General features: G+C 36.3%; 1 protein-coding gene across 1 annotated transcript in view; it reads left to right on the top strand.

Moving 5' to 3' along the window:
- ARHGAP42 (Rho GTPase activating protein 42) overlaps window positions 1-22,554 on the top strand; it is a 266,391-nt gene that overhangs the window by 223,092 nt on the left and 20,745 nt on the right. Inside the window, exons 11-17 of the mRNA XM_069469030.1 lie at window positions 3,831-3,909; window positions 5,354-5,393; window positions 15,530-15,592; window positions 16,556-16,630; window positions 17,308-17,392; window positions 18,037-18,095; window positions 20,926-21,031. Of these exons, the coding sequence (XP_069325131.1) occupies window positions 3,831-3,909; window positions 5,354-5,393; window positions 15,530-15,592; window positions 16,556-16,630; window positions 17,308-17,392; window positions 18,037-18,095; window positions 20,926-21,031 (507 nt within the window). The remainder of the gene's footprint in view (window positions 1-3,830; window positions 3,910-5,353; window positions 5,394-15,529; window positions 15,593-16,555; window positions 16,631-17,307; window positions 17,393-18,036; window positions 18,096-20,925; window positions 21,032-22,554) is intronic.

The raw sequence follows: 22,554 nt of genomic DNA, 5'->3' as shown, positions 1-22,554 counted from the left end.
TGATTCCCCAGTGCATATAAAAGTTATGTTTATACTATACTAGAGTGCATTAAATGTGTGATAGCATTATGTCTAAAAAAACAATGTACATGCCTTAATTTAAAAAATCCTTTTAAAAATGCCAATGATCATCTGAGTCTTCAGCGAGTAGTAATATTTTTGCTGGTAAAGGGTCTTGCCTTGACGTTGATCGTTGTTGACTGACAAGGGTGGTGGTTGCTGATGGTTGGGGTGGCTGTGGCAGCGTCTTAAAATAAGACAACAATGAAGTTTACCACATTGACTGACTCCTTGTTTCAACTAAGGTTTCTCTGTAGCATGTGATGCTTTTTGATAGCATTTTACCCACAGCGGAATGTCTTTCAAAATTGGAGTCAATCCTATCAAACTCTGCCACTGCTTTATCAACAAAGTTTATGGAATGTTCTAAGTCTTCTGTTGTCATTTCAGCAATGGTCACAGCATCTTCACCAGGAGTAGGTTCCACCACAAGAAACCACTTTCTTTGTTCTTCCATAAGCAGCAGCTCCTCATTTGTTTAAGTTTTATCATGAGATTACAGCAATTCAGTCTCACTTCTAATTCCAACTTTCTTGCTGTTTCCAGCACATCTGCAGTAACATGTACCACTAAAGTCTTGAAGCCCTCCAAATCATCCATGAGGGCTGGAATAAACTTCTAAACTCCTGTTAATGTTGGTAGTTTGACCTCCTCTATTGACTCATGAATGTTCTTAATGGCATCTAGAATGGTGAACCCTTTCCAGAAGGTTTTAATTTACTTTGCCCAGATCCATCAAAGGAATCACTGTCTGTAGCAGCTATCGCCTTTACAAAATGTATTAAATTATAAGGCTTGGAAGTTAAAAATTACTCTTTGATCCACGGGCTGCAGAATGGATGTTGTGTTAGTAGGCATGAAAACAATATTAATTTCTTTGTACATTTCCATTAGAGCTTTTGGATGACTAGGCACATTGTCAATAAGCAGTAATATTTTGGAAGAAATCTCTTTTTCTGAGCAATAGCTTTCATCACCGGGCTTAAAATATTTAGTAAACCACACTGTAAACAGATATGCTGTCATCCAGGCTTTGTTGTTCCATTTATAGAGCACAGGCAGAGTAGATTTAGCATAATTCTTGAGGGCCCTAGAATTTCTGCAATGGTAAATGCATGTTGGCTTCAACTTAAAAGTCACCAGCTGCATTAACCCCGATCAACAGAGTCAGCCTTTCCTTTGAAGCCAGGCGTTGATTTCTTCTCTCTAGCTATGAAAGTCCTAGATGGCATTTTCTTCTAAAATGAGACTGTTTTATCTATGTCGAAAATTTTTTTAGTGCAGCCACTTTCATGAATTATTCTGGGTAGATCTTCTGGATAACTTTCTGTAGCTTCTACAGCAGCACTTGCTGTTTCAACTTGCACTTTCATGTTATGGAGACAGCTTCTTTCCTTAAACCTCATGAACCAATTTCTGCTGGGTTCAAACTTTACTATGGAGCTTCCTCATCTCTCTCACCCTTCATAGAATGTGGGGAGTTAGGACCTTGCTCTGGATTAGGCTTTGGATTAAGGGAATGTTGTGGCTGGTTTGATCTTTTATCCAGACCACTAGAATTTTCTCCGTATCAACCATTAAGGCTCTTTTGCTTTCTTATCATTTGTGTTCACTGGAGTAGCACTTTACAACTTGGCTATCTGATGCAAAAGGCCTAGCTTTGGGCCTTGGGCTTTTGACATACCTTGCTCATTTCTTAATCATTTCTAGCTTTTGATTAAAAGTGAGAAATGTGTGACTCTTCCTTTCACTGGAACACATAGAGGCCATTGTAGGGTTATTAATTGTCCTAATTTTAATATTATTGTGTCTCAGGGAATAGGGAGGCCCGAGGAGAGGGAAGGAGATGGGGGAACAGCCAGTCCTCGGAGCAGTCAGAACACACACAGTGTTTATCAATTAAGTTTGCTGTCTTATACGCATGTGGTTACTGGCTCGCCAAAACAATTACAGTAGTAACCTCACTGATCACACATCATATGGCGGAGATAATGAAAAGTTTGAAATTTTGTGAGAATCATCAGAATATGACACAGAGACATGAAATGAGTACATGCTGTTCAAAAAATGATACCGGCAGACTTGCTCTATGCAGGGTCATCAGAAACCTTAATTTGTTAAAAATACAATATGTATAAAGTGTGATAAAGTGAAGAGACATAAAACAAGATACGCCTGTATCTAGTAGGGCAAAGATCCTACTTTTTTTTTTACCTCTTTAAAATTTGTTAAATTGTATTAGCTAATTTGGCCCTGTATTCTTAAAATTTTAAGATTCATTTATTATGTTTCCTTTTCTTTCTCAAAATATCCTTTGGGATTTTGACTGGAGTTGCATTAAAGTTATTAATTAATTGATGCAGAGTTGACCTCTTTTTGAAGATTTTACTTTTTTTTTTTTTTTTTTTAAATTTACTCTTGGGTACCTTCTTTCAATTGTGATTTTGAATAGGATTCTTTTTATGAATAGAAGTTTGTTTCCCTAAATGGTTGAGACTACTGCATGGAAAGGCCACTAGTTTATTTTGTATCTCAATCTCATATCTAGCCTACTTGCTCAACTTTTTATTAGTTTAAATTTTTTCTTGTGTAGAGACTTCTGGAGTTTTTTATGTAGACAAATACCAACACGTTAGTTCTTTCTCTTATTTCAGCACCTTCTAGCTTATATAACCTTGTGCCATATTAAGCTCTGTGCTTTAGTTTTCTCGTCTGTAAATTAAAGATGAGGACTCATATCAAAGGACTGTTGTGAGGATTAAAGGAGATAATAAAGGAAACATACTTATAACACAGTGCCTGACACATAGTAAACTGCCAGCACTGATTTTTGTTATGAATTTCATTGTTGGTATAGTTACATTGGCCTAAATTCTCCAGCATAGGATTATCTTGATCTTTTTATACATTTTTCCATTTCCTCTCATTCTAATGATCTGTGTTCTTATTTACAGAAGAGATGTAGGCCATTATCAGTTTAAGTCATTCCAGGTTTTTAATCACATAGTATTCATAATGAAAATTTTTTTTTTCAATCTTCCTCTTCACAGACCACTCTAATTTCCCGTTTAAGTTATTAAATAATTGCTCTGTTTCTAATTTCATATATTTTCTTTCTTGTATTGGTTTCCTTTTCCCCTCCCTCCATCTACTCTTTCTTTCTTTTTTGAAGTGCGTCTTCAAGTAACTATTTCAGAATGACTCATGGGAGACAACCGGTTTTAAATGAATTAATTTTAATATTGTGATTATGGCATAGGGAAACACTTTGGTTTTAGTGTCTTTTTAAGTAGTGATGGTGTGGGGCTTTCCACATTGCTACATACTCATTGTGATTGTTTATAGGGACTAGATTGCACCACATCAGGGTCATGTGATGATTGTTAATCATCCTCATATTGTGGAATTTTTAGATGGCTTTGAATTTTGGTGAATGTAGCTTTGTCATCCTTTTTGACCATTTCATGGGAAATAGCTCGAAATCAGTCTCCTTCAGACAGTCCTATACCTAAGGCACTTAATGATTTTACTACCTGGGATCATTAGAATTAAAAACATTTTTGTGCGTGTCCAGTGATTTTTCTGAAAAGTACCTGTAAGTCAATCTTTTTCTTTTTTCTTTTTTAAAACTTATATTTTTCTTTCTCTCTTTTCACTCTTTTCTCTTAACTTTTTTTCTTCAAATTTTATCTTTAAGAATTTAAAGAATATTAAATGTGTAAAGACATGGTGAGATTAAATTGAATATATAAAATATTTGTTTTTAATAGGCACGGGATCATCACATTACAGGCCTTCTCAGAAGCTAACAGAAAACTCTGGCTTGAAGCCATGGATGGGAAGGAACCGGTAAGAGTATGACACTTTCTATAATTTAGGTTTCATTGTTCCAATAATTACAAAGTACATCTGAAATTTTTTTCATAGTGTAAAAATTTTTGTCTTGAGTGTAATTGAAAACATTAAAACAGCAAATTGGAGAAGTAGAGCTTTTCCTGCTTTCCTGGTGGTGTCTCACTCATGGCACAGAACACTAACTTTCTGATCCATTTCTCGGGGGGACTTCCAGGACTGATTTAAAACCCTAAAATTACTTTTTAAAAAATTAGTTATACTTATTAATTTGTCTGCACTCATTTGATTATTGTATTCAGCTAATAATTATTGCATGTCCAGCCTTTGCAAGGCCTTTATTGGGATCAGAGTGATGATGAACAAATTTCAGGGTAAGAGCTGATCCTCTAATTTAGACCATTTTTAAAAAGTATAATTTGATAAAACTGCCTGTGGCTTGACATTGTCCATCCATATATGTCCTCATTTTTCAGTTATTTTGATATTGGTATGATGATAATTTACTTACAAATATTAAGGGACCCTATGCAAAAAAAAAAAAAGGATGAATCATTCATCACTGTGGTTTTCTTAATGAATGCTCTTACTAAATAGATAGAAGAGTGAACACAGAGAATAAATAGGAGGCCCCATCCAATCACTTGAGAACCATCCTTTAGTTGGCAAATGACCTGTGAACAGTCTTGAGCAAAGTACCTGTATGACAACAGTGCTGCATGGAATGTGTGTGGCCGTCGGACTTTGAGGCCCTCCCTCCAACTGTGTTACCGGGCCACAAAAAGATGAGCACAGAAATTGTGATTAAGCCTTTAGAAAATTGTGTAGCCACTTGAAGAAGGAAGTCATTTTAAGTCTGTTAAATTAACTAAAAAATTGGGACTTTGTATTTATTCTTTATTGTTTTCTATTTCAATTTTATTATATTTTATAAAAATGTTAATGATAGATTTAAAAAAAAAAGTAACCTTGGCTCTTCACCAAAAAGAGTTGAGAAGCCCTGACCTTCAGCAAATGTAGAGAATAGTTTGTTTGCCCAACAATATACCAGTTAGGACTGTGCACATTGAGAACACAACACTAAGCAGATAATTTGAGGAAGGAGCACTCAGGTGAAATCCATCATGAGAGATATCCTGAAGAAGGCGGCATGTTATGCATTCTATTGGGGAGGAGAATAAGACACTTAGATCAGAAGGGAAGGGATAGAACTTTCTCAGAGCAGGACAGCTAGGGATTGAAAAGGAGTGGGAGGCCAGGTTGGCTGCACCAGAGAAAGGAAATCGGCTGACAGGGTGGACAGATGGCACTGTGGGCACAGCAGTTGTACGACCTTGAAATCAAGACACTCCCTTTGTGTGTTGGTGTATAAACATCACCTTGGCTGATCTGTGCTGGGTCATGAACTGCAAGTAACTGACTGACATCCTTTGTTTTTTAGATTTATACCCTACCTGCCATTATTAGCAAGAAAGAGGAAAGTAAGTCATTTTAATAATTGTTTACAACTTTTATCATATGGTTATTTTTATCATAAAAGTATTATGTGATATTAAGTACTAACTCTGGGGAAATAGTACTAACACCATTGATCTGATGGGTGCAGCAAATTTGAAATCATCAAAGAAGTTTTTCATGTTAAAACCACAGACTACTGGTATTTCAGTAGCCAAAATTAATTTTAGTTGGTTTTTTTTTTTTGGTATTTATTTACTTATTTACCTGCCCTACCTTATCCCTGATAGAGATTTGAGGCAGTTGATATTTAGTTTGATTTTTTTCTTTAATGGCAGTAGAGAGTATCTTTGTATTATTTTCCCTGCTCCAATTTTCTCAGAAGTACAAGACTGAAGACATGAACATTTTTTGGTGGTGTTGGGAGATAGTGACCAAGAATGTGAAATATAAGGACCATGTCATTGCACATGGTATATGTAAGAAAACATGTTTTTACTATATTATTACTAAAATGTTCGTATCAAATTATTCTTTATAAGCACGTTTTATGTGTTTGTCATCATATTCTGTATCCTCTGTAATCATCTGCCTCTTTCTTGCCACCTTTTACCCTTGGGGGTATTTTCCTGAGTGCTGTACATAGTCATTTTATTTGACATTTAAAATTAGTTTTTATTTTTTTCTAGAGTTGTGTGTGTATAACTTTGGAAACAATTTCAAGTTTTATTTAACTCAATTTATTTTGTCTCATGATTTCTCTGTATTAAATTTATTTTTAAAACAGTCTTAGTAACCCTAGTATTTAAATTGCTATTAAAGTACGAGTTAGAGTGAAGTAAAATTAAAAACTGGGAAAGCACTCATTTGAAAGTCATAAATATTGAGCATATGAAAAGCTACTGCTTTAGTTAGGTGCTTACTAGTGATTAATTTCAGAAATTATCAAAAGAAAATACATGATTTAAGACATCTTTCAATAATAATTTAAATAAGTTAAAAATTTTTTTAGAAATAATGTACTTTTAAAAAATTTCAGTTTTTAGTCTCAAATTTCTTTCTTTCTTGGAATCAAGGAAAGTGATTAGTATAAAATCATATATTGCCCACTTTAATCACAGAAACATTAACTAACTGGTAAAAGTTTTGTATGTATTAAAGACTTACCTAAAAAGTAATCTGTTGTATAATTTGCATTTGAATAGAGTTGTTTGAAATGTGTTTTCCAACGTTAGTTTCATTGTTCATATCTAGTGCAAAGATAGTCTTTTCAAATTCAAACTAACTACCCAAGGACAAATCCTTCTTGGGAAACAACTGCACCTATATAATATACTGAATAGGGCTTCTGAATGATGGCATAGTCAAGTCTATTAGAATATGTTGATAATTAATGTATCCCCAGAATTAATTAACATGCTTATGTGATGATGGGAATCTGCTTCTCTATAAAGAACAGAATCACTCTTCTGGAAATCAGGTATCTTGAATTATCAGCCACCTGAAACATCACCATGCCACTAATTATAATTATAAAAAATGATGTGTGTTTCAGGAAAATAGCTGTCCTAGAGTGCACACATCTGAATAATTTCTCACATTTTAGCATCGTGCGTTAGTTTCCTACCCAGTACTCTGAGCTCCTTGTGACAGAACCCATCTCTCCTCCATGGTACTCAATAGAGACCTTCCATGAGATACGTGCTCAGCACAGATTTGCTCTTATTCTTACCAGTAGGGTTTTATTACCCATGGGCAGATTTTGGTTATTAGAAAGGAACATTATAATTACTTTTGCTTTATTGGTTAGTGCTTAAAGTTCTAAATCTGGAGCTTTATTTTTATTTTATATTAATCTGGAGCCATATTTTTACTTTAAGTCTGTTTTTAATCAAGGTACAGATCTTATTTATAATTATACTGATTTTTTTTAAAAAGTCATTTTTAATTCTTTGTTTTTATAAATTTGACAGAATTCTTCCATTTATACATTTAATCAAATTTCTTTAGCTATATCAACTTATGATGACAGAAGTAGTAAACTTCATTCTCTCAAACCCACCCTAATAAGACAAATTTATGATCCTGACAAATTTAATCTTCTTAAACCCCTACCAACTTTTGTAATTTAGTAAATCAGTTTATAAATGCAGAGAGCATTATGTTAGGTATTCAGATTTAAGTATTGTATGCATTATAAATAAGTATACATTTGCATAGTGATTTCAAAAGGTCTTACTACTTCTGTATAAACTCAATTTATCAAAAATTATACTTGTTCTTAATTGTTTCACACGTGGGGATTCAAATTTGCTCACCCAAACAGAATCACCACTCTATTGATAAGTCAGAACTATGGCATGTGCTACCAATAAAAGAAACCCTGACGAACAGAACTGAATGCAGTTTCTTAAACTAAGCTGCTGGCGGCTGTGGGATGGACATTATGGGGTTGCCAGTTTGCATGAGCAAGACTTTCTAAACATTCCTCAACCCAACGTGCAATGAGGTGCCTTTCCCTGAAATGACCTTCCTCTTAGACTGGTGGGAGGAATTTCTTGGTCCTCACAATTTTATTTTATTTTTTGCATGAAATTAGAGTAACCTAGTACTACATCAAGGCCTCAAATGTATTAATGGAATGCTGAGTCTCTTGCTCAGGCTGTAATTTTACTCCTTTCTCTTTTATTAGGTGTATTATCAACTTTCTCATTATTTAATTGACTCATAGTATATATCTGAAAGCTCTACAGTATTCCAGAGTCAAGTACATGGTATAGTTGACCTAAGAGCAAGGTCCTGCTTTCTTCCTAAGTGACGTGTCCAGAATTTTGTTTCAGTCAAAATTATATTCCAGTGATTGTGAAGTTCTCAGACCCCTAGTCTTGAATAAGTCATGCGAGCTCATTGTGTTATATTTTAGAGCAGTATATAGCTTTCTTTTTTTCAAGCCTTGTAGTACTTTTCTATAGATAATCCTGTTTTTGAGATCTTGTGTCCCTTTTTATTTGACATTTGACACCTCCCCCAAAGCGGCATTACATCAATTTCAGTATGTAACTTCTTCCATAATTGGTGTTTGAGACTAGTACTAGCCTGGATTTATTTGCCACCTTGAAGAGTACTTGTTTATAGCCGCTTTGATTCAGATGGATTCTGTTCATCCTAAAATACTCTTGTTTGCCTCTGGCAACTCAGTATTGCATGGTGAGTGTTTGTGTTTTTGAACTTCTAAAGCTAATGAAGTTTAGGATGGTAAGATATTAAAACCCAGGTAAAAATTTGTTTTGAATTCCAGCCATTAGTAATCATAGTGTCTGTGCTTTCACTGAAAACTCTAAAAGCAACAAACAGAGTAAGAACTATCTAGTGTCCTAAAATCAGACCATAATGTGACTATACAGAGAACATCTGCCATGGAATAAATAATAAAGCTATGCAGTGACAGTAATGAGACTTCTTATAAGCCTAACACGCAAAAGTCTCCCTACTTTGTGATTACGTAACAGAGTAGTCGCCCCTTCTCCCATAGATATGGAAGTATAAAATTGAGAGTGAGGAATATGTAACTGGGAATGGCCTGGAAAGAAAAAAAAAAATTTTTTTTTGTGTCTCTTTAAAACTTCCCCTGCTCTTTTGGGAACCGCAGCCTGGCCTGAGGCAGGGTAAGTAGTTTGTTAAAACTCCCAGGTGGGCCTTGGCTGTGTCTTTAGCTGAGATGGGATGATTAGGATAGTTAACCACAGTAATTGCCTGAAGCTGAGAACCCTACCTTTAGAAGTTCTGTATTTCTGCCTATGTCTGGGAAATTTGGCTTTTGAGACAAGAAGGTCTGCCTTTTTCCTCCCTTTGCCGGCAAAGGTAATAAATCTCTTTCCTCCTCCCCAAGGATACTTGTCCTTGTTCTTCTGATTCGGCCTCATGGACAAGTGGCTGAGCTTTCGGTAACAATTACTCTTAATTTACCATTTTCAGAGTATAGATACTGTAAATGAGACTTGTATAATTCAACAGAGAAGGAAAGCTTAAATCATCTTTATGAAAAAGCATCAAATGAAAAACCAAAATTAATGGTCAATTACAGGATATTGAATCTACAAATACTTTTCTTGTTGTAAAATATGCTGCAGTATCTTTTTCTTGAAATTTTAAGACACTGGGAATTAATTCATTTTGATGATGATAATGTCTATTATCAGCACTAAACACATACCATTCAATTAAGATGAGAACTAGTCTTCAAACACATACCATTCAATTAAGATTAGAACTAAACTAGTCCTCAAGCTGTGCCACTGGGGACGTTTTGTTAAAAAGCTGACCAGTAGGTTCTTCATAATTCTGCTATTTAAACTCACCTTTCAAGGGAACAGATTATCTTTCTTGACATGTTTCCTGTCCTAAGACCTCTGTATAGGGACTAGTCATTAACAGAGGCAAAGGTAGTTAACATTTTCTCCTAGGTTTTCCTTCTCTGGCATTTTCTGTTGGTGCCCTGACCCTTGTTCCTACTCAAACATGAGTTTTGTGTGATGGCTCTTCAGCTAGTCCTTCAACCCTGAGTCTGGAGAAAGTGAAAATTGTGAAAGAAAAGGTACTTAGGTCTCATTCTCTCATGCAATCAGTTCAACAATCTTCCATTGTGCACCTACTCTCTTCCAGGTATTGTGAATAAGAAAAAGGAAGTCCTTTTCAATTGATGTTTCCGCTAATAAAAGTCACTATTTATCTGTGTAATGGCAAAGTCACCTTAACATTCAGTCCTTATAGACAAAATTGAAAGGATTGGAACAGAAGATAATTTTGTAGTTTCCTAACCACTCTAAATTTCTGCCACTCTGTGTTTCAGTGACTTTCCCCACATGTACCTGGGGCCGTATCCTCCCTAGCAATAAACAGAAAAATTAAGCTCATTGTTCTTATCCTAGGCGATTGCCATCTGTCACGAATGTTCTTGAGCTTCATGCTGCCCCGTAGACAGTTTAGTTCTCACATGTCCCTAGGTTACATCCTCCTCCTTTACCACATCCTTCCCCAGACCTTCGACCAATTAGAGTTTCATTTCCAGGACAGAGACCCAGGAAGAGGGTCACAGCTTAATTGTTCTTCATGGCCAGCGCAGGATGAAAGAAAAATTTGGGCCAGGGCTGTAAAAGGTTAACTGCTCATCCTTTAGGGAGAAAAGATAAGATCCAGTAGGTATCATGAGCACCAATAAATGTACTCCTTTATTTTTCTATTTATTTCAAGTCATATATAGTATAATACTAGTTATCTGTGATGAGGGACCTTTTAATCTGAAGCGGCAGGTTAGAAAAGTGAGTTTGGAATTAAAGACGTGTTGCTTTGTTTCGTCAACCCTGAGAATGTACTGTAAAGACAAGTAGATTACATCTTTAAGGACATGCTAGGTTTTGAATTATAATTAACAGGAAATTGAAGGTACAAGGACTTTTGCTTTGTTAGCTCTCTGGAAGACTATTCTTTTTCTTTTCCTCATGGCTGTTTGAATTCCCTTGAGATTTAATAGCTTTTGTGCTGCTGAACTACCTTGTGGAAACTTTATTTGGGTTTCAATAAAAGCTTTAGCCCTGAACAGTTTCCAGGGAGAAAAAATAATGTTTAGACTTAACTTTTGATTGAATTATAAGTTAAGTTAGTCTGCTTCTAACCCCGCCTGTCCCCTCCCCACCCCCCAGCACAAGGCCAAGTATCATTAATTTTATAGAATTTTAATTCCTAGGAATTTGATGATAGTTGTATTCTGAATATACCTTTGGTCTTCTCTAAAACAGGGAGATACAGAGCTGTGGTAGGGGTGGGAATAGGGAAAGAGTTCACAAAAGTAGTTAATGCTAGCTGATAAACTCTAACCCCTTAGAAGCCATCAGAGAAGGAAGTTGAGCAAGCCTGGTACAAACCAATACTTAGCAAGCCATCAATCAATAAGCGTTTATTGGCTGCCTGCCCTGGGCTAGGCAGGGAGCCCTGATTCAGCAATCTATATTTCTACTGTGTAGGATGTGTATCCTTCTCTCTCTCCTGTTGCAGCTTGAGTCCTCCACTGAAGGAGAATTAGGATAAATTACCAGCCTTTTTAATGGTGTGATTTAATTTAGTCATAACCCTTTGCATTGATATTTCATTTGAATGCTAAGGAGTTTGCAGTTTTTCCCTTTTTAGGCTTTAGAGAAACTACTATAGTTAAATTCTCATTAGCACTGACCTCTATTAAGTGTAGTAACCCTTTTGTGGCTTTGGAAAATTGCTCATTTCCCATTACAGAATGTGTTTGCCCCTGCCTGCCTTCAGAAATGACACTCCTTGTGTCTGTATCTTGCATGAATTCATTGGGAGACCAACTGTTTAAGCTACGCTGTCCTCGCCTCCTCAGACCTCAGCAGAAGCGGCTGGGCACTAAGTGAGGGCACTGCAGAATGGTACACTCTGGCTCGGTACTTTGCAAAGCCTGTGAGTGGGTGCAGCTTCGTTATGTGAATTGACAAGTCTGTAGTCAAAAGGGATATATTCCAGTTAAGGGAGGAAAAGTTAGTTGTGTGAAACTGGCTTTGTTTTATTGAGTCCTTTTTGCCACAGTAAATTCTGTAAATTAATCATAATTAAATCAGAATTGGCCAGGTTATGCTATGATTAACAGATAATCCTCAAATCTCAGAGGCTTGTGACAGTAAAGTTTCATTTCTTGTTTATAATATGTGCTCATATAAGTCAACAGTGCCTCTCGTATACATAGTTTTCACTCTGAAACTCAAGCCGATAGAGTAGACTCCCTCCACATCACTGCAGATCGTGTACCATGGGAAAAAAGAAAATGGCAGGCTACGTGCTGGCTCTTGGTGTCTGCTGGGTAAAGAGATACGACACTTCCATGCATATTTCATTGGTTAGTACATATCCCATGACCAAGCCTGGCTTCAAGGGTGCTGAGAAAAAAATCTTCCTGTAGGGAGGGACAACAGCTATGGGCGATCCCAGTCTGCTGTGATCTGTTCAGTTCCAGTGAGGGGACATATTTACTCTAAGTATAATGAGCACATAGGGACATTTCTTAATGTCTGTCTTGTTGTTTTTTTTCAGTGGCCAGTTATGTTCACAGGGTCTGCCTGGTTTATGCTTGATCTATATCTATTTGAAGAAACATATCATTGCTCTGGCCCCAAGTATTTTAAAAATAAGTGATATAGCATGACTTTTTGAAAAACAACACTTATGGCCAACAATCCCTCAAGACCCAATGATTTCATCCTTGTGTGAAGAATGCCTTATTCATGAAATTTACATATGTAGACATTTGTATTCTCTTCTACTCAATAATGATGATAATAGTCAACGTTCTGTAGCAGTTACTGTATTCTACGTATTACACTATTCTAGGAGCTTTGCCATTGTTAACTTATTTCATCTTTAAACAGCTCCATGAAGAAGATACTACTATTATCCTTATTTTATGGAAGAGGAAATTGAGACACAGAGAGATTAAAACCCTGCCCAGTAACATAGGGGCAATAATGAGGGGAAAGTATGTTCTCTCTCTCTCTCTCTCTCTAGTTGGTTAGAGCTAAAGACTGCCTTAAGCATTTCTTCTTCTGTTTTCCTACATATAGCAGCAAGGTGTCAACAGGAACACAGGAAGAAGAAAACTAGCCTTTAATTAGGCTTGTTCTATTATTAGGTGCTCTTCAGTGCTTCCTGTAGTTTGTCTTCATCTTACTACAGCTCTTTAACTTATGTATTATTACTTCCCTCATTGTATAAATGAAGGAACTTGAGTTCATAAAATAATGGGCACCTTCCCATTCGTACAGCAGTGATACTAGAGCTGGGAAATGACCGTAGTTTTGTCTGACTGTGAACAAAGCTGAGGACTGTCTCTGCACCATGGAACTGTACTTTTTTAGTCAAAGCAAAGGATGGTCAAAGGAAACAAATGAAAATTTGTGGTTGTTTGGCCAACATAGTGTATTTTTCCATATCTCTGAATTGATTAATGTTGCATTTACTCATATGAAGAGACCTAAGTATAGGACCCATGGAATACATCACTTGGCAGTCAGACTGACTCTCTGTAAGATTTTATTCTAGCTAATGAGCCTGTGATTTTAGCTTATTAGAAAAGACTGGAGTATTGCTGCCAAATATCCCAGTATACCTTTGAGAGATAGTCTGGTTATTGCTTATTTTTCTCAAAATAAGTACTTAAGAAAGAAATTCTGTTTTTATATATCACAACTATCTTCACCCATTTTGCCAAAAGCAAGTTTTATTGAAAGTTTTTTTTCAAAAAGTATGATTTTCTCTTTCTCTTAATAAATCTTTTTTTATTGAAAAGCTGAACAAGGTGACCTCAAGTACCAGACATTTTAAATGTCAGGACTTGCAGTTTTAATTGATACAAAAATGCTAGTGTCCTGTTTTAACTAGGGTTATACTTTTTTGGTCTTGGTTTTTATTGTCATTGTTAAAAATGAAAATTAAGTGATTTCTCTCTTACCTTTCCATCCCACCTGTTTCCTATATTCAGTAAGTATTTTTAAATGTCTGAATATATAATCTTATGCCTGGCATTTGGGGTTTTTGGAAGCAAACAGCCCCTTCTCAGTGTTGGAAAGGAGCTCTTCTCTCCCGTAGGTCTTCAGCTACACTCTAATGAGATGCTCGTGCAATGGCCATTCTTTCTTGCATGTTGAGTTTACTCAAAGCACTCACTGAGTTCTGTTCTCCTAACCTAGGGCACTGGGTACAAAGAATTCCTATTGATGGCAAGACATATTTTAGTTTTAGCAGTTTTATTTCTAGAGTGGTGAAATTATTTTTAAAGTTCTAAATATATATATTTTAAAAATATCAAATAATTCCAACGTCTAGTGAATAAAAATGTCAGTTTCTGCCTTCTGCCCTCTTCCTCCTTACCAAGAGTTTGCATAGATCTTTATGAAGTTTTTTTCCAAGGAAAATAGAAACATTCATATTCTCAAACTTTTACATTTTAAGAAAATAGGCCTTAATTGTCCTGTAGATTACTTTTTTCACCTAACAACCCATAATAAATATCCTTTCATGGCAATACCTCTAGTTCAGGGGCCATAGATTTTTCAAGCCTTTCTGTCAATCAATTCAGTCACACTGGTTTTCTATGTCTAGGATTATTTTTTTTCAATGTTTTTAGTCTGTTGCTGGTACCCTTTCTTGATTTGTGTCATAATTTTTTTCACATGTATTTTTTTGTCTGTGGATCTGTATTGAGCTACATGAATGTATTTAATCTACCTTCTTTAAATGGAAGCCAGTTCTACATTTTTACTGGTTTGAATTATCTTCAATTGTTATTTAAAAATATTAAAAGATAGCATAGAGTATCTTCACCACATGTGATGAAAATTTGTATCATAGTCCAAAAATCTTTGAGTTTTTCCTTGGATTATTACTTGATATTGTTAAATACTTTCACTTCAGTTAAGTAACCTAATTTCATCTTGCCCCAAAAGCTTAAAAAACTAGAATAGATCTAAGGAAAATCTAGCAAAAAAACCCAATGAAAATAAATTGTTATTTCATAATCTAGGATTTGGGGGACTTTTAGTGGATTGGCCAAGCATGTTTTGAATTATTTTGAATATGGTAGTGAAATGTAGTAGAAAGGGCTCTGGGCTTGGAATCAGAAGACCCAAGTTGGAATCCAGACTCTTTCCATCTTAGAACAGAGAGAAGTGAAGTTTCCAGCAACCTATGAATCATCTTAAGATCGCAAAGCTCTCTCTCTACCTCTTAATGTTGTTTTGAGAATCCCATGGGACTTTATAATACAATTTTCAACACACAGTAAAGGTTTATTCTTACTGCATTTGCCCCTATCATCTGGAAACACATACAGTGAAGGATAATGCTACTTTTAGGAAAAATGGATGGAACCGATGTAACATAATTTTCTGTGAAAGATCCGTGCCTCTTAGTCAGCAGGTTGATGTAATAACTGTGAGAGTGAACTTCCCTCCTCTGCTTCTGCCCCAAAATAATAAAAAGGCAGCCTTTAACCAAAATGCTTGATAAACTTAATTAACACCCGCTGTGCTGTTGAGTCATAAAGGAAGGGGGACTGTAAGTCCAACATAAATGCTTTATGTGAGTTTTCTCTTATTTTCAGTGTACTTAAATGAAGCAGGGTTCAACTTTGTGAGAAAATGCATTCAAGCTGTGGAAACAAGAGGTAAGTGTTGCCTGATAGGAACAGCGTTTCTGACGCACGTCTCATTCTTACGTAGACATCTCTCGGAGTAGAAAATGAAGATGTATTTAGTCATTAACACAAGAGTAATTTTAAGAGTGATATAGTTGTATAAATTGTATAAGTTTACAAATTGCTATACCTTGAACTTTAATTTACTAAAAATCATGCTACAGGTATGGTGCTTCTTTTATAATTTTTCTATGTAGCTTCACTTACTGATAAATTGTATATTATTTAATATCTATTATTGTAAGCACCTCTTTAATTTTTTTCAAGCATCGAGGAGGAAAGATTCCTAAGGAGCTTGTCTTCAGCCTCCTTCCTTCCCTTTGTCCTTTCCCTTTGTATTTCAGTCACTGCTGCAATTTTGGTACCTTTCCTTTCTCTAATCACGACCTCTCTCTTGAAGTGCACTCCAGTTAGATGTGAGACTCTTACTTCCAGGAAAATTTGTCTGAAGCAAAACTCATGTTGGGCTTCGGAGTTCTACAGACTTATATTCAGATTTTAGTGCTGCGACTTAGAGGTTTTGAGAAGCTAAGCAGGTTCCTTGAATTCTCTGAATCTGTTTCCTCACCTTTAAAATGAAGATCTAAATGCCACAGGACTGTTTAACATGCAGGAGGACTCCACGACTGAAGAACTAGAAGATGAGGAATACTGATCATCCCTTTGCATCTTTGATGCTTTTTTATATTCAAATAATGGTGAATGGGCAGATATACTTTGCTGCTTTGAAGATCTTCAAAGACTTGCAAATTACTGTTCAGTGTCTGAGAAATATATGTCTGATGGGTATTTCCAGGGTAGGTTTGCTAAAGTTCAACTGCAAAATTGGATAAGTAGCTTTCAATCCATGTCGGTGTATGTCTGAGTTTTTAACATTCTGTAATCGCGAAGCTGCGTCTCAAGCCATTTTCTTGTGATTTTCCGTCCTATTAGGCATCACCATTTTAGGCCTCTACCGAATAGGAGGAGTGAACTCCAAAGTTCAAAAACTCATGAATACCACATTTTGTAAGTTTTGAATGAAGCAAGTTACTTCATTAATTTTTATATTCTTATCGGTAAAATAAACCATGGGTTTCTTTGAGATATAGACAGACTATTGCTTGTTTTTGAGTATTTTCAAGAAGTATTTTAAATATTTATATTCAGTTTTTGATCAGTTATAATAGATGAATAATCAGAATTTCAGGAGGCATTTTTATAATATTGGACTTTTTCTCAATTTTTCCTTTGGTTAGATAGAGATATGATAAGATGCATGGATGCTAGAGGCATTGCCTGGCTTGGAATCCCAGCTTGGCTACTCAGAAGTTTTGTGACCTTGAGTAATTTGCTTAATTTCTTTGTGGCTCAGCCTCCTCATTTATAAAAATGGGGATAATAATAGTTCCTGCCTCTTAACAGTTGTGAGGATTGAGTATGTTAATCCCTGTAGAACGCTTAGAAGCATGCTGGGTACATGTGAAGTGTTCTGTCATGTTAGCAATTAGCAATAATTTGATTTGGGAGACATTACTCCAAGATATTTTTGAAGTTTAGTGAGCTTTTTACCAGTTCACACAAACAACAATCCTAAAGTTAATTGTGTTGGCATCCTAAAAAATGAATTTGTATCCATTTTCATAATGGCACAAGTAATATTTTGAGTTGCTTAATTTAAACATCTTTTTTTTCATTCTTTCCAGCTCCAAAATCCCCTCCTGATATTGACATTGATATTGAACTGTGGGACAATAAGACAATAACGAGTGGACTGAAAAACTACCTCAGGTGACAACTCCTGATGCTCTGGATGTGATCTCTGACTCACCCCCTTGGGCGGTCACCATGTGATTTCGTGGTATCTGTGCCCACAAGCTTTGCTCCTTAGCTCAGTTCCCTTAGGGGGAGCTAGTACAAGGTGGTAACATTGATGATTAGTATTCTGGAACTTGTACTTGATTTTTGCCAATAATAACTTAAAAGACTACAATATTTTTATGAATACTGAATGAGTATTTTTTTATATTAAATTTGTATATGAGGTTTTCATGTATTTTTTTTTTAAACAACAAATTGAAATGGAAAACTGTTCTGTTTTGTTTTTTAACTGTTGTCCCCAGAGAGGTTTTGTTCCTGTGGTAAGATAGTTGTTCTTACAAAGTGAAAAAATTATCTCCCTGCCTGCCCTTTAATATAATCATGATAAGAAGTGCTAAGGGACGTTGATGTCTTTGAGGTCTGCATTTTAGGACTGCCTGGGACCCTACTAGAACTTTATCATACTGCCTAATCACCCAATTCCTTTATATGTTTGTTATTTTATTTTATTTTTAATTGATAAATAATAATCACCCAATTCTTAAGCAATGAAAGCTTAAGGGGGGAGAAAAAGATACTTCCATTCTCAAATGTGCTTCACTTCTCTGCTATAGGTGCCTTGCAGAACCGCTGATGACTTACAAGTTGCACAAAGACTTTATTGTTGCTGTTAGTAAGTATACTTGCATCAGATGCATTATCATTGATACAGTTTTGTACTGTATTACTGAGGCATATACATTTAAATCAGCTAGTTAAGATTTTTTTCACATATTGCTTAAAAAGTTGTTAATCTACTCCTTGGTAGCTTAAGTATGCTTTATAAGCCAATAAGAAATTTCAGAATGAACTAAAATATTTTGTCACTTCAGACTTCATTGGGATGACAGTCAAGTGTGATTGGAAAGAGCTGTGAAGAATTCTAATTTTATTTCACTCGAGTGATAAATATCAGTTCCCTTTGAGAGCAACTTTAAATAAACAAGACTGCAAATATGTACAGACAGTTATATCACTACATGTGCTCATGTGCTATATTCCTAAATCTGGAGAGAAGAGTCAGATATTTTTGGCAGGCAAGAGGAACTTCGATCAATCCCCTTTCCCTCATGTTATATTTGTGAATATCACATATTTATGTCATTTGTTTAGATCTGTGACTGTCATCATGTGATGTGAATAGATAGGTTTAATGAAAATATTAGGGGAGAGGGTTGGAGGACAGTGAGAAACATGTAACCTGAGAAGGTAGTAATATGGATCTTTAAACCATTGAGTCTAAAGTGCCAGATCCCCATCTGACCCCATAACAACAACTCGTAACAATTAGAAGTTGACATTTCATTGTTAAGATGTATGAGGTGTGACTGTAACAAGGGTATTTTTCACAATCCAAGAAAGAAATCAGTTGCATTAGTTTATTTGCACGCATTGTAATATCACAGGAAATGTCTGCTGATTAAAGTGTCAGATAAAGGTGAGTGACCCTGGTTTTCAGCCAGCATTTATGACTGACCACATGATCTCGTAAAAACCTACACTACTTAGATTTCTCCCGAAGCTCTCCACCCTACATTCTCTTCACAGAAATCTATCTTTGTAAGATGAATAGGACCTGAGAAAATACATAATCCAATCTCTCATTCTATGAACTAGGAAATCAGGACCAGACTTATTGAAGGACGCTAGTAAATTCATGGCAAAACCAGGGCTGCAAGCCAATTTTTTTGACTCTTAACCTGGAATCTTTTCTTACAGAAAGTTTGTATTATAACAACTGACTACTTGGCTAAAATACCTCAATGAGCTGATTGTTTTAGTACAAGATTTTGGTCCCAAGTCTTTTCTCCATTTTCTTTTGTGGCAATGATGATTATATTATTCACAGCCATGATATTTAAAATGTGTTGTGGTGTTTTTTTGTTTTTTTTGTTTTGAGATAGGATCTCACTCTGTTGCCAGGGCTACAGTGCAGAGATGTCGTCATAGCTCACTGCAACCTCAAACTCCTGGGCTCAAGTGATCCTCCTGCCTTAGCCTCCTGAGTAGCTGGGACTTACAGGCATGTGCCACCAAACCCAGCTAATTTTTTTTTTCATTTTTTGTAGAGACAAGATCTTGCTCTAGGTTGCTCAGAGTGATCTCAGTCTCCTGGCCTTCAGTGGTCCTCCTGCCTCCCAAAGTGCTAGGATTACAGGTGTGAACCACCGTGCCCAGCCAGAATATTTTCACATATATGGGAATTCATCTTTTGCCTGGGCTGAGATGGCCCTATTTACTAGACGCTAAGTTAATAAAATTAAGTTGTTTGGTTTCAAGCAGCGGAAATCCAGCTCAGTATAAAGGGAAAGTTTCCCAGAGCCTAAAAGGTATCTCACAGATTTCCTTGGCAGAGAAGGGCTCTCCTGCCTTCCGTGAGCCTGCAACCAGGAACTGTGAAGCTGGGAACTGGCATTTCTCTCCTCACTCTTTCCGAGGATCTCTCATCTTTGTTCTGTGCTGAATTTCTGTCTCATTCTCATCTCCTTTCCCAGTCAGATTTTCTTGGGGTACATTTGGTCACTTTAGCCCTGGTGTTACATGATCTGCCTTTTCACACATCCAGCAGAAAGACCAGAGTTTGGTGTCTCCATTCCAACTCATCGGAGAGACCTTATGTTTAGCACGAGCCGGGCTCTTTGCTCACCCCATGTCCAGATAGCGATGCTCAGATGAGAGGGTGCTCCCGTACTACACATCCTATTGGTCAGGTCACTTTCTGGAGAAAGGATTTGGCAAGGGTGGGTTAATCACACCAGAATTTGTTTACTATAGTAAGAGAATGTTAAATAGATTTCTTTTTCTGAAGTATTAGACATTTCTCTAGCAGACATGTCATCATTTTAGATTTTTCCTGGCAGAATAGACTTGCCTTAGATGATTTCTTGCACTTCAGATTTACCGTTGTCATCATGGGCTTAAAATCCATGGGCTTCTGTTTGCATTATGATGCTGACACCTCAGGAAAGTCACTCTGTATTGTTTTTAAATTTGTGAAATAGGAAGAGGAATTAGAGACTTCCCTTTGGTGGCGTGTGTTGGATCTCTAGGAGGTTTCTGTAGGCTAATGTGTATTATATTAATAGTTCCTGGCACTTAGACAGTCTGTAACAATTGTTGTGATCATTCACATTTCCGAAGGTTTGATTCTATCCTTGAGTAGCAAAACCCAAGCAGGTGATGAATTATGGATACGTGGAAGTACACAGTTTAGTGGCTTAAGAGCACACATGTGGAATTGATAGAACTCGGTTTGTTTGGCATCTCTACTCTCTTAACTTCATGACCACAGACAAGTTACTCAACTTCTCTCAGCCATAAGAATAATGATGATACTACATGATGCATTTAGTGCTTATGGGCATGAGGGGTAGGAGTGGTTATTATGTTTAGATTGCTAATGTTTACATTCACATTTAAATGCCATTAAAACTTGAGCATTTGCAATCTTTTTTATGTAACAGAATCTGATGACCAAAACTACAGAGTGGAGGCTGTACATGCATTGGTGCACAAATTGCCAGAGAAAAACCGAGAGATGCTGGACATCTTAATAAAGCATCTGGTCAAGTAATTCTCTAACCTATATTGTTTATTTGTCAAACTTTTTTTAAAGTATATGATGGTGCTGTGATATTGCTATTGTAATTAGAGTCCATTGAATGTGCTTAAAAAAATACCGAGGCAGTTAATTTTTAAGATACATCTATGTATGTATGTGTGTGTACCTGTATATGTTTCCAATATGCAAACAATTATATCCTTTGCAACTGTTAAACTAATGATGGAACACTTAGATGTCAACTTAAAAATGTGCAGGAGTATATAGTTTTTTGTGTGTGTTATAAGCAGTGAATTTGAAGAGCAGTGCTCTAATTTATTAAAGTCAGCAGCTTCTCTCAGGTTAAACTTACACTCTACTGTTAGATTCCTTCCATGGATTCGTGGTTCTCTTGGTCTCTGGAGATTTTTCTGACTTTGCTGCTAGTTCATCCATGTACTTAAAAATCTCTTTCTGTCTCTTAGATAGATAGATAGAGAGGTAGATATTGTAGTATTAGAGTTTCTCCAGAAAAAAAACAAAGCAATAGGATGTGGGTGTAGGGGTGTGGATGTGGAGGTGTGTAAAAATATATATTTATATATATGTATGTATGTGTGTGTGTGTATATATATATATATGGAGAGAGAGAGAGAGAGATTGATTTTAAAGAAAATTGGTTCACACAATTATAGAGGCTGGTTAAGTCCAAAATCTGCAAGACAGGCTGACAGGCTAGAGACCCAGGGAAGAGTTGATCATGCAGCTCAAATACAAAGGCAGTCTAGAGGCAGAATTCCTTCTTCCTCAGGAGAACTCAGTTTTTGTCCTCTTAAGACCTTCAATTTATTGGAAGAGGCCAACCCCAATTATGAGGGTAATCTGCTCTACTTAAAGTCAACTCATTTAAATGTTAACATCATCTAAAAAATACCTTCACAGAAACATTTAGATTCTAGAATAATCTTTGACCAAATATCTGGGTATCATGACTTAGCAAAGTTGATGTGTAAAATTAATCATAAGATATATCTATCGGCCGGGCGCGGTGGCTCACGCCTGTAATCCTAGCACTCTGGGAGGCCGAGGTGGGCGGATTGTTTGAGCTCAGGAGTTCGAGACCAGCCTGAGCAAGAGCGAGACCCCACCTCTACTAAAAATAGAAAGAAATTATATGGACAGCTAAAAATATATATAGAAAAAATTAGCCGGGCATGGTGGTGCATGCCTGTAGTCCCAGCTACTCGGGAGGCTGAGACAGGAGGATCGCTTGAGCTCAGGAGTTTGAGGTTGCTGTGAGCTAGGCTGACGCCACGGCACTCACTCTAGCCTGGGCAACAAAGTGAGACTCTGTCTCAAAAAAAAAAAAAGATATATCTATCTACTGTCTGTCTATCTAGCTAGAGATTGAAAGATACAGACACACACACACACACACACACACACTCTCTCTCTCACACACATACATATTTAATCCAGAAGTTGGTTTGCTGTGCTGCTGGAAACAAATGTCTAAATTCAGTTTTAAATTTTCTCAAGAATTCCTTTACAG

This window comes from Eulemur rufifrons, chromosome 6 (genome assembly GCF_041146395.1).
Source record: "Eulemur rufifrons isolate Redbay chromosome 6, OSU_ERuf_1, whole genome shotgun sequence".
In the NCBI taxonomy this organism is placed as follows: Eukaryota; Metazoa; Chordata; class Mammalia; order Primates; family Lemuridae; genus Eulemur; species Eulemur rufifrons.
Note: the sequence above shows the minus strand (reverse complement) of the source record. Positions and strands in the feature narration are given on the sequence as shown.